The sequence below is a fragment of the Bidens hawaiensis genome, unplaced genomic scaffold (assembly GCF_021521415.1).
Source record: "Bidens hawaiensis isolate Kalapana, Puna unplaced genomic scaffold, B.hawaiensis_p1.1 tig00061225_1, whole genome shotgun sequence".
Lineage (NCBI taxonomy): Eukaryota > Viridiplantae > Streptophyta > Magnoliopsida > Asterales > Asteraceae > Bidens > Bidens hawaiensis.
The window spans coordinates 22,553-34,503 of NW_027506483.1; the positions used below are offsets into that span (position 1 = coordinate 22,553).

The following is an 11,951-nucleotide window of genomic DNA, read 5'->3' on the forward strand; positions in this document are numbered from 1 at the left end:
CCATGAAATCAACGAAAGGAGGAAGGCCTCGTCAATGTTTTGAAACCCGGATCGGACTGACCAAAAGAAAAGAATATTTGGACTTACGCATTTTGCAATCAATGTATAAAATTAAATAACCATGCATTATTGATTATTTGCTTATACGTGGTATGGATGTACTTGGAGCTAATACATATAATAATAAATCTTGTTAAAGGGGTGCATTAGTTTAAACAAACTAACAACGCATAGTAATTGAAATATTAGCAACAAATCCTCGTGTTTATAAAATAACACATGATATTTACTTGAATTGGATCTATATATATATCATTAATTTTTCTCCTTGTTATCACAACATTCACACAATCATCAACCAAGATGGGAGTTAGTGGAGTATGGTGTGGTGTGGGAATAATTCTGGTGTGGTGTGCATTGAGCCTTTTGAACTGGGTGTGGTTCAAACCAAAAAGGATGGAGAAGTTCTTAAGAAAGCAAGGCCTCAATGGAAGCCCCTATAGATTCTTGTTTGGAGACCTCAAGGAACTGGTGAAGATGTTAAAGGACGCCAAATCAAAACCCATGAATCTAAACAACGATATAGTTTCCCGAGTCTTTCCCTTCGAGCATAAATCCATCACTGCTTATGGTACACGCATATTCATGTTCTTATGTTCTGGCTTCTTTCTTCTTAAACTTTTCCATTAGTCTTTTCCCCTCATCACCTATAGTATAGTGATGATTGACTATTATATATATTATTGTGAATTGTGATATTATCATGAGGAACTGGATTTTGGTTATGCATGTAAACAACCCGATCGAATGAACAACAACGGGCTTGTTATATTAATCGAACAAACAAACGAACACGAACACTTAAAATCATCATCAATCATCATCAACATACTCAGTATATCCCACCAACAGCAAAGCTATGGTAGGGTCTGAGGAGGGTAAGATGTAGACAGCCTTACCTCTACTCCGTAGGAATAGGGAGGCTGCTTTCGGTCACTTAAAATGAATTTCTCATTCATGTATGTTCGTTGAGAAAATAAACGTGATCGTGTTCTTTTATGTCTGTTCATTAGAATTTTAATTGATCGTAAATGAATATAAACGAGCATCAACGAAGAAACTGAATTATGCTGAAACTGTAATCTTAAAATTTTAATTTTGTTAGAAGCTAGCGTAGATAAGTATGCTAAACAGGTTGTAAAAGGGTCACAGGATTTTAATAGTAAAGATTTATGGTTGATGCATTTAAAACATATACTTATATGGATCGTGTTCATGTTTATTGGCTTTAATTTTCCAATCTGTGTACGTAATTGTTTGCTAATTAACTGTAGGCAAAAACTGCTTCACATGGATGGGGCCTAGACCCATGGTGCATATAATTGAACCCGGTATGGTGAAGGAGGTCTTGGCAAATTACAACCAATTTCAAAAGCCAAGGGGAGGAAACCCTTTAATAAAGTTTCTAGTGACAGGTATAGTAGACGCTGAATCCGATCGCTGGAGCAAACACAGGAAGATCATCAATCCTGCTTTCCATGTTGAGAAGCTCAAGGTTTGTTCTTATTGCCTTATGTCTTTCCATTAAAAACAAAGTTTGAAATAAGAATCAATAATAATAGATTTTCTTTATAGCATATGGTGCCTGCATTTTATACGTGTTGTTTGGAGAGGATCGATAAATGGGAAGATATGTTGAAGAGGGAAAGCATGTGTGAATTGGATGTGTGGCCTTATATCCAAACATTAGCAAGTGATGTAATTTCACGTACTGCATTTGGTAGTAATTTTGAGGAAGGCAAAGCAATATTTGAACTACAAAAAGAACAAGCGGTGTTGGTTATAGAGGCTATGCAGTCAATCTACATTCCTGGATCAAGGTGACTATGGTTTATATAACATAACTAACTCTTTTTCTTGTGATAAAAGAAGATAACAGTATTTTTTCAACAAACTTTCAATTGTATATTGTAGCATGCACGTGGTGTCACAATGTTTCGATCTTCGGATGTCTAAGAATTATTTTTGTCTTGAATTTGGTCACCAAAATTTCAAAAATATACACTTTAGTATCAATGAATATATAAAACGGTAATCATATAAACTATGTCCTGGTTCCACTCTTACACAAAGTAAAGAACAAATTCAAAATCCTACAAGCATTAATATCTTTTGAAATTAGATTATTAAAGTCGAGTTAAGTTATTTGTTTTGTTAGTTAAATGATTCTAGAAACGTATAATTTTTTCTAATCAATTGTATATTTACGTTTAGCTTAATAATTATCTAAGTATTCGAAAATATTCTTAGTTATGACCGCCATTAGTGTACAAGAGATATTACTTAAAAGAACAATCATAACTTTGCAGATTTTTACCAACAAAAAGAAATAACAGGATGAAGGAAATTGATCGTGAAGTGAAGGCTTCAATAAGGAATATCATTGAGAAACGAATCATTGCAATAAAAGAGGGATCAAGCAATAATGAAGACTTGTTGGGCCTACTACTGGAATCTAACTACAAAGCAATAAAGGAACACGGGAATAACAATTTTGGACTGAGTATTGACGAAATTATCGAAGAGTGTAAGGTTTTCTACTTTGCAGGACAAGAGAGCACAGTAAGTTTACTTGTTTGGACTATGGTCATGTTGGGTCAGCACAAAGATTGGCAAGCCCAGGCTAGAGATGAGGTTTCACAAGTCTTCGGGGAGAAAAAGCCAGATATCAATGGGTTGAATCGTTTAAAAATCGTAAGTCTTTTAATTAATACTTAGATGTAATAGTTCTCTTGCATATTGTGCTTCCATTATGTATAAGGAAATCTATGTCCGTTTATGATCATATGTAGGCATGGTCAACTACATCAGGTTGACATGTTAAAATGTTTCAACTTTCAACCGGTATACGACCTTATATTTATTCGTGGCAAAAAGCATTTACCCTGAGTTGCACACATTTAGAATTGTGTAGCACGAACACAAACCGTTTTATTTAATTATATCTAAAGGTGTCAATTAAAAAATTAGTCTAATGCAACCTTTATTTTATAAAATTAGTTGCATTATATGTTATATAATGCAACTGTTTCTTTCAAATGCAATCTTTACAAAATGTAGCACTTCTGGAAAGAGGTACATTAGGTAACAAAAACGTTGCATTAGGTCTGATGCAACTTTTTTTTGAAAAATAAAGGTTGCGTTAGGCAATTTTTTTATTAGTATAGGTTGACGGGTAGGAATCAAGTCATAAACGTGTTAATTGAGATGATGGGTTGTAAAAAAATGAGTTATATGGGTTAGCGGGTTGACATGCTTAATTAAACAGGTTGGTGGGTTGATGTCTTGATTAAACTATTTAAACATGCTAGCATGAACACAACCCATTTAACTAGATAGCTCAATCCGAACATGACCTGTATATTAATCGGGTTAGGTATGGCAACCCAAAACCTGACTGCTTTCGACCCAAGCAGATCTAAATTGGGCAGAAATAAGACCATCCGTAGTGGGAACATTATGGTGGAGCTTTGGTGCCATAATGCCTGGAACCCCCCCCCCCCCCCCCCCCCCCGCGCCAAAAAAAAGAAGGCATTATGGGTGGTGTTTTGGTGTGCAAGTTATGCACATAGCTTTGTGATGGCTCACATTTTGAGGGTTTTGTGAGAGAGGGGGAGGAGAGCGAGGCGTTTTTTGGGGCATTTTACCACTACATCCACTTTTTGCAAAATGCCTGCCAAAAACTGACTAGGCGCCACATGACGCAAAATGCCCATGTTAACCTAGTTTTGACTATGCATGGCCTAATAAATAACCAACTAAAAAAAGTTCAGCCACATCAAAAAAATTACCAATGGTGCCTACCATTTAAGGATTTGCAAACTATGCTATTTAGAGTATTTTACTTGTTATATTTTGCAGGTTAACGTGATTTTTAATGAAGTGCTTAGACTTTACACACCGGTGCCATCACTAAATCGTATGGTACATCAACAAACCAAGATAGGCGACATAACACTACCCACGGGATCTTTGATACAATTGCATACTTTGCTCTTGCACCATGACAGTGACATATGGGGTGATGACGTGAAGGAATTCAAGCCTGAAAGATTTACCGAGGGTGTGTCATCAGTGACCAAGGGTCAGGCCTCATACATTCCTTTTGGAGCAGGTCCTCGTGTATGTATTGGACAAAATTTTGCTATGTTAGAAGCAAAAATGGCCCTCGTAATGATTTTACAACACTTTTGCTTTGATATCTCACCGTCCTATGCACATGCACCAGGGGTCGTCTTCGCTCTTGAACCTCAGTTTGGGGTTCATTTGATATTACGTAAACTATAATGATATGAATTACACCTATGTATTTATATTCTGCTTTGCTCATGTTACACTAAATCTATAATAACAAAAGCTTTACTTTTGAAAGTTTTCCTTACAGTTATATGTTATCCATTCTTTTGGCTCATAAATTGTCGGCTTTAGATTTTATGATTGCCGTTTTGGTATGAGACTATGAGTGTATGACCATACTTTGGATTTAGTCTTTTAAGTATCATAAACTATGTGCGTATTTGGCCCCACGGGTTTCACACTTTTTCACGAATTTGATTCTTAGTTTTAACAAACATTAAAAGTGATTGATAAAACTAGGGTCAACCTAACCTTTTTGATAGCATAAAGAGAGCTATAAAATTAAGGTATTTTCATGAAATGATATAAAAATTTGTTAAAAGATGTGTTGTAAAGCTTGTTTGTTTGATTAGCTAATGTAGATGACTACACAAACACAATGTTAATTGAACCTAAAATCTTTTATCTATTATTCTATTAATTATAAATTCGATTAAAGATTTTTACTTGGTCTTATGAAACGGCTAGTTCAAAGATAATGAGAGTGCGCATGTGTTATGTTTGCATGTAGAGAGAGAGATTACATCAATTTACATATTTTGGGTTTGTCCGGGATTGTTTGGAACATTACATTTCTAGTTCACTTTGTTTTAAGATGGTCGGATATCTATGAAATAGACTTTTTGTAGTCAAAAGAAATCAAAATATTATATACTATTAATATTAATTCCTTTTGCTTTTTCGTCCACGTGCCTACACACATCTCTAGAGACTTGTTGTCTTGATTGGACAGAATATAGATTCCTTGGGTAATTGAATTTAAATCACTAAATTGTAAAACTTACTATATTTTTGGTTGCGGTAAGTACACAGCTACTAAGCAAAGTATCAACAATTAACTGTCTAAATACAAGCCTGTCTAGGCCTTAACCAATTCTCGGGCATCATCGTTCTTCTCAACATTTTTATAAAACATATCAGAAAGCCTAGCTAGAGTTGCTCTGAATTCGTCACCGGTGATGGTTTCTTTTTCTAGCAATACATCTACTAATATGTCAATCGCGTCTCTATTGTTCTTTATATGCGATTTAGCTATCTCATACGCCTTCTCGATTATACGTCTAACTGATCTATCTATATCTTCTGCAAGTTTCTCCGACATTGAGTTTCTTGCCATCATTCTTAACACCACATCGCTGCTCTGTGCCGCTGGCTCAATCAACGACCATGGCCCGATCTCCGACATTCCAAATCTTGTAACCATCTGTTTACAAACAAACGAACGGGTCACAAACACATACCGAATGAAATTTCTAGCTTGTTCGTGTTCGTTCATTAAGGAAATGAATTTGTTCCTGTTTGTTCATTAATTTCATAAATGAACGTAAATAACATAATTACAAGATCAACACAAATAAACATATGTAAAGTTGAAAATAAAAGACAACATTCTCAGTCCCACACATAGTACATAACCAGCCAAAACATAAATCAGGTCAAGTACTTATAAATAATTATCTGAACCAACATAAACGAACAAACGTAAATGAACAACTGTTCATGAACACGTTACCGAACGTTCACGAATACACTTGAACGGACGGGACTTTTGTTCATGTTTGTTCATTTAACTAATCGAATGAAATTCCTTGTTCATGTTTGTTCGTTTAGTAAACGAACTTCCCGCCTAACAGTTCATTGAACGTTCGATTCATTTACAGCCCTAGTTCAAACGATTGTCCTTTATGCTGTAAAACATGCATGAGTAGTCTTGATTTCTTTGAAAATTAAAGTTTATCTATGTCAATTATACCTGTTTTGCAATTTGGGTAACCTGTTGGAGGTCACCTGCTGCACCTGTAGTGATCTCTGGTTCACCAAATATGACTTCTTCTGCTGCTCTACCTCCTAAACCAGCTACAATTCTAGCAAAAAGCTGCTGCTTAGAGGTTAAAGATGGATCTTCATTAGGTGTAAACCATGTTAACCCACGAGCCCGTCCTCTAGGGATCAATGTCACTTTTTGAACCGGATCATGCCCTTGAGTCAGAGTCCTACAACCACCATATGATCTCGAAACTCAGACCATTTTCATTGCATCATTATGTGAATAACTGAATATAATGGCATTATTAGATGATAATGTGACTACTTACGCGCATATTGCATGACCGATTTCATGATAAGCTACCAACATTTTATTCTTTCCATCTGTCATCTTGGTTCCTTCCATTCCTGCAATGATTCTATCGATCGAGTCATCAATCTCTTTCAAAGTAATCTTATCCTTGCCTCGTCTGCCAGCAAGAATGGCCGCTTCGTTCATCAGATTCGCCAGCTCAGCACCACTGAACCCGGGAGTCCGCATGGCAATCACACTTAGCGACACGTTTTTTCAAGCTTCTTGTTTTTGCTATGAACCTTTAGTATTTGTTCCCTTCCTCTCACATCTGGTAGACCAACACTTACCTACACAGTACATAGGCCTGTAAGCAAACCGAACGGACATGAACGAAACATGTTCGTTTAACTTTAAACGAACAAGCATGGTTACACGACAAATAAACAAACAGGTTTTTCTTGTTCGTGTTCGTTCGTTAAAATCATGAACGTGTTCATGCTCTTATGCTTGTTTATTAATAGCATAAACTAACGGTTATGTAAACAAACAAACATTATTGTATATGAACAATATAACTGAGATAAAACCAATTAAAAGTAAATATGACAACACTAAAAGTTATTAAAACCAGACTAAACTGTAGAAAGCCTAAAAATTTTAAATGAGTATGTTAATGAACATAAATAAACGACCTTAAACTAACAAACACAAATGAATGAACTTAGCAAACATAATTAACGAAATAGACCGAATGTTCAAGAATGAGACATGTACGTATTCATGTTTGTTCATTTAACCAAACGAGCAAAAAGCTTTGTACACGTTCGTTCGTTAAATAAACAAACTTCCAGCCAAACTGTTCAAACAGATCGTTCGGTTTTATCTTGATCTTTTAACTAACCTGTCTATCAAACCGACCCGGTCTAAGCAAAGCCGAATCAAGGATCTCGGGTCTATTAGTAGCAGCAATGACGATAACTCCACTGTTGCCACTAAACCCATCCATTTCTGTTAAAAGTTGGTTCAAAGTTTGCTCTCTCTCATCATTCCCGCCACCAATACCGGTCCCTCTTTGTCTTCCAACCGCGTCAATCTCATCAATAAACACCAAACAAGGCGAGTTCTTTTTAGCATTGTTGAACAAATCCCGAACCCGTGATGCCCCGACACCGACAAACATTTCGATGAACTCGGAACCCGAGAGTGAGAAGAAAGGGACTCCTGCTTCTCCAGCTATGGCTTGTGCTAGTAGTGTTTTGCCTGTGCCTGGTGGGCCAACCAGAAGAATGCCTTTTGGAATCTTGGCTCCGAGTGATGAAAACTTTTCTGGAGTTTTGAGGAACTCGACTATTTCTTGGAAGTCCTGTTTTGTTTCGTCGACACCGGCTACGTCGTCGAATGTTATGCCGGTGTTTGGTTCCATTTGGAACTTGGCTTTGCTCCTGTAAATTCATCAACGGCATGTTTTAGGATGTTATATCTAACTTGTTTAATAAAAGGGTTCGTGTTCGGAATGATTTTTTTAGTTAAACAGCCATGTTCGGGTTAACCTAATAAAATTATACTAGAGGTGAACTCAAAATCGGTTTGCGAAACAAATCCGGTATACGTTCACATGGTGAAACTGTGTCCGGTTTCAAACTAAACTAGGGCTGTCCACGAGTCGAGCCAGGATGGTTTCGAGCTCGGGCTCAAAATTAAACAAGGCAACTTAGCTAGACTCTGGCTCGATTTTGAAGTTAAACGAGCTTAAGATCGAGCCAACGAGCCGAGCCATGACTCGAGCCGAGTCTGAGTCGATTTTGGCTTGGTTACAAAATGATCCAAATCAGCTTAGGATGTTTCAAATTAACTTTTTGTAGCTAGTTTTATTCGAGCTTTTATTGAGTGAGCCACGAGCCCGAGCGTCGAGCTTTTTGAACAGCCCTAAACTAAACTGTTTGTTTGTTATTGGTTTGGGAACTCATCCATTATAACCGAACCGATTAAAAACCAGTTTAAAACCCAAAGGACAGTTTTCCAACCCTGATCCGGTTTCACAAAGGACAGTTTGATTTTCGTTGACCGAAACTAGTTTCAAACCAAACCTATTTGGAAAAACAACCAGGGTTTGTTATATCTAACCCGTTTGATAAGCATGTTTTGGATTGTCATATCTAACCCATTTTATAATTATGTCATGTTCTGATTGACTTGGTTAATTAAATGGGCCTTGTTTTGATTGATTTGTTTAATTAAGCAGGCCGTGTTCTTATTGACCTGTTTAATTAAACGGGTCATGTTCAGGTTGACTTGATTAACTCGTTTAATTAAGTAGGTCAACCCACTAACCTGTTCAACCCATTTTTAACATCCCACCGACCCTATTAACAAGTCAACCAGTTTGACACTTTTTACTAAGTGTGTTAAATAGTCCCTTTTCATGTTACACGATTTTAAGCATGCTCAGGTTCGGGTTGATCTTTTGACACAAAAAAATACATGGTTCTTGTTTAGGTTGAACAATTTAACTCGTCAACCCGACACAATTGACACCTGCCGATCTAACATTGTTCGTAGGTTATACATCCATACCTTCCTAGTCCAAATGTCAAGTTAGGCCCACCGGGTACGTTTGAAGACGAAGATTTTAACAATAGAGCACCAAGTAACAATAACGGAAAAGCAAAGTTAGCCAAAAGATCAAAAATCGCAGCTGTTACATTCATTTCCATTGGATGAGCTGCAAAATCCACTTCTTTCTCTCTTAATTTCCAAAAAAGTTCTTGTTGTAATCCGGGCAACTGAACCTTAACTCTCTGAACCTTATTGTCAAGTTCTGGATTCAACATTATCTCAGCAATCGCCACCGAACCGTTCTCATACAAGTCCACTCTCTTGACCACACCTTCATTGATGTAATCCAAGAATCTAGAATATGATATTCTACTTGAAGTGGCTGCAACCGGCGTGTTGGGCAACTCAGGTTTGGCTCTCGCTGCAGGATGTTCAAGTGTGTCACTGCCTATGAGGGTTAGACCAACTGTTTTTAACAGGTTTCTTTTGGTGAACTTGGTGTCTAAAGTTGGTTGACATGGGGTGGTTTTTGTGTCTTTTGAATGGTGGTGTGATTTGGGAAGTGGGGTGTGAGGGGTAAAAAGGGAAATTACAGTTGACATGTTTGGTTTGCTATGAAGTATATGTGATGATTGAGTCTATAAGTTTTTTTTTTGGTTTTTAGAGGGAATATATATTTTGGGTAGTTTAAATAGGGAATGGATTTGAAGATGTTTCTACACATGATCATGATGTGGTAGTTTATAGATTCGACCTATGTATTCAAGAATCATCTAGAGCTAACCTCAATGTGTTAGATGGTGAAATAGCACCATTGTTGATGTGACACGTGGCTTAATAAATGTTTGTGACACTTGTATTGATCTTTATATCGTTTGTTTTATAGGTTTATTCATGATTTGAAAGTAGGTATCTACAATTTGCTAATTTTTTTTCAGTATGAAATGGATTTTTAATTTAATTATGATAGTGATAATTACTTTTAAGCTTTTTTTTTTCAAGTTGTTTCAACCATACATTTGTTTGGAGACTAAAAAATTTACTTTTTGTCTTCTTATTCACGCATACTATGGAGTATCTAACATATATCCCTATCAAGTCATCCTACTACAAACTAGTAGTTTACCCGTCTGGTGGACGGGAACATCAACATGGGAGTGTGATTAATGTATTTTCAGTAATATGAAAGTGCAAAATGCATGTTTGGATGAGATATTGCAAAATGCATGTTTGGATGAGATATTGCAAAATGCATGTTTGAATGAGATACTAAGTAATAGGAAACAGTAAGAAAACTCCTATCTATTGGTGAATATATCTTGATGCAGCCATGGTCGTAGCCCATTCCCATGGCGACACCATATTCCACAGTCGAGGAAGTTTAGCTGCATAGGCGGTGGCCGGGTAGTTAAATGTAATAGTGGCCGACCTCTCTTTCTGTTCTAAACCGAGTAGTTTGTTGCTAATTAATCATCGTTAAATACATAAGTTAAAACTTACAATTTACTTATTAGAAAATTGAAAAGGAAAACTACACATTATGAAAAACACAGTTGTAGATCTATGCCCAGTACCACCTGCTTCAAATCACACAAGATCACTCATTAGAGGTGCACAAAATACCTAGTTCCTACCAGTATCCGACCCGCAGGTACGACCTGGTATTGGGTTTCTCCCTGGACATGTACCTGGAACCGGACCGACCGAACTCGGTTCCACCTTTACCCCGCCAAAACCCGACCCTACCCGAAACCCGAAAAAAACCTGGTCAAATACCCGACTATACCGGAACCGGTTACTATCCGACCCGGTGTTGACTTTTGTTGGCCATACTCTGGTTCTTGAAAATACCCAGTTTATACACCTGTACCACTTATCAGTCAAGTCTACTATACCACTTTGTATGCTATTTCCATTCACCGATTTGTGCTTCAAAGTCTAAGGGAGTTAACTTTTAGTAACATGAAAATTACAAGTTTGGATATAATCTGAACTTTCGTTGGGTTAAGTAGTTAACATCGGGTCAACTTGATTACATGCATTACACATAACATTCAAGTAATTAACTCCTAAGGTTAATAATTTCAAGCCATAATTATTATTACATACATTAAAGATAACAATATTTGAACAATGATCCTCCTAAATAAGATAATCACATACTCGTATTGTTTTTCTTTAATAAAAAAACAACCTAGTTTCAACAACAAAAAAAGAAAAAAAAAAAAAGACACTTCCTAGTATGTTAATAGAGTCTGAGAGCTACCATTAACTTCACACATACTTAAAAATTAAGTCTTGTTAAGAAAGAGATCTAAACTTTATTCAAACCAAAACTTTACAAATGCAACAACGGTCTTCATAAATGACAAGATTCTTGGCTGGCGGATTTCTTTGTTGCTGCTGCTTCTTCACACGAATCACTGTTTAAAGAATCATGTTTATCACAAAATCAATAATCTCAAATACCCAACCATTAAACCATTTGAAAGATGATTAAATGGTCAATATAACCATCAAATTGTGCTATTTTGAGTTGTCTTTCATATCAAATGGGCGTATAAAAGTTTTCGAGGCTTTTGCTCTTCATAGAATAAGGACAAAAATGCTTGTAAATCTGTTGATAGGGCCTGTTATGTACAGTTACCCAACCTGCACGTGTTGACCGGACCCGTTATGCAGTAATGATTGAATGTTGAATATAAACATCAAAGTGTTTTACTGAGATGGACAAAAAAAGCAGTTAGGTAATTTTCGAATTCAGTTAAGATATAGGCTATGAAGCATAAAGAGTTGTAACCAAGACCAAGAGAGAAAATTACATTTTTTTTCTTACTGTTTTCTTATTCAAAAACATCAAAAAGGAAAAAAAAAATATGAACAGAGTTGTATCCTTCTTCTAGATACGACCAAGCCT

At 36.4% G+C, this 11,951-nt stretch overlaps 1 protein-coding gene and 1 pseudogene across 2 annotated transcripts; one reads left to right on the forward strand and one right to left on the reverse strand.

Annotated features, from left to right (window-relative positions):
• Nucleotides 1–358: 358 nt before the first annotated feature.
• LOC143617971 (cytochrome P450 CYP72A219-like) lies at nucleotides 359–4,435 on the forward strand. Its single transcript, XM_077090347.1, has 5 exons — nucleotides 359–631; nucleotides 1,335–1,555; nucleotides 1,636–1,880; nucleotides 2,370–2,754; nucleotides 3,922–4,435. Exons 1-5 carry the CDS (start codon nucleotides 364–366, stop codon nucleotides 4,345–4,347), a joined length of 1,545 nt encoding a protein of 514 aa, XP_076946462.1. The 5' UTR covers nucleotides 359–363; the 3' UTR covers nucleotides 4,348–4,435.
• An 840-nt stretch (nucleotides 4,436–5,275) lies between these two features.
• Nucleotides 5,276–9,697, reverse strand: LOC143617972 (ATP-dependent zinc metalloprotease FTSH 6, chloroplastic-like; annotated as a pseudogene). The gene is made up of 5 exons (XR_013150930.1): nucleotides 9,053–9,697; nucleotides 7,380–7,920; nucleotides 6,513–6,825; nucleotides 6,170–6,410; nucleotides 5,276–5,620 (listed from the first exon to the last, which is right to left on the reverse strand). The product of XR_013150930.1 is annotated as an ATP-dependent zinc metalloprotease FTSH 6, chloroplastic-like (transcript).
• Between the last annotated feature and the right edge of the window lie 2,254 nt (nucleotides 9,698–11,951).

What these genes read in the sequence shown, in the direction of transcription:
- LOC143617971 (XM_077090347.1), top strand. Translation starts at nt 364, where the DNA reads ATGGGAGTTAGTGGAGTATGGTGTGGTGTGGGAATAATTCTGGTGTGG. An exon ending in TAAATCCATCACTGCTTATG is followed by an intron (nt 632 to 1,334) that starts GTACACGCATAT and finishes AATTAACTGTAG; the next exon opens with GCAAAAACTGCTTCACATGG. An exon ending in GGTTGAATCGTTTAAAAATC is followed by an intron (nt 2,755 to 3,921) that starts GTAAGTCTTTTA and finishes TATATTTTGCAG; the next exon opens with GTTAACGTGATTTTTAATGA.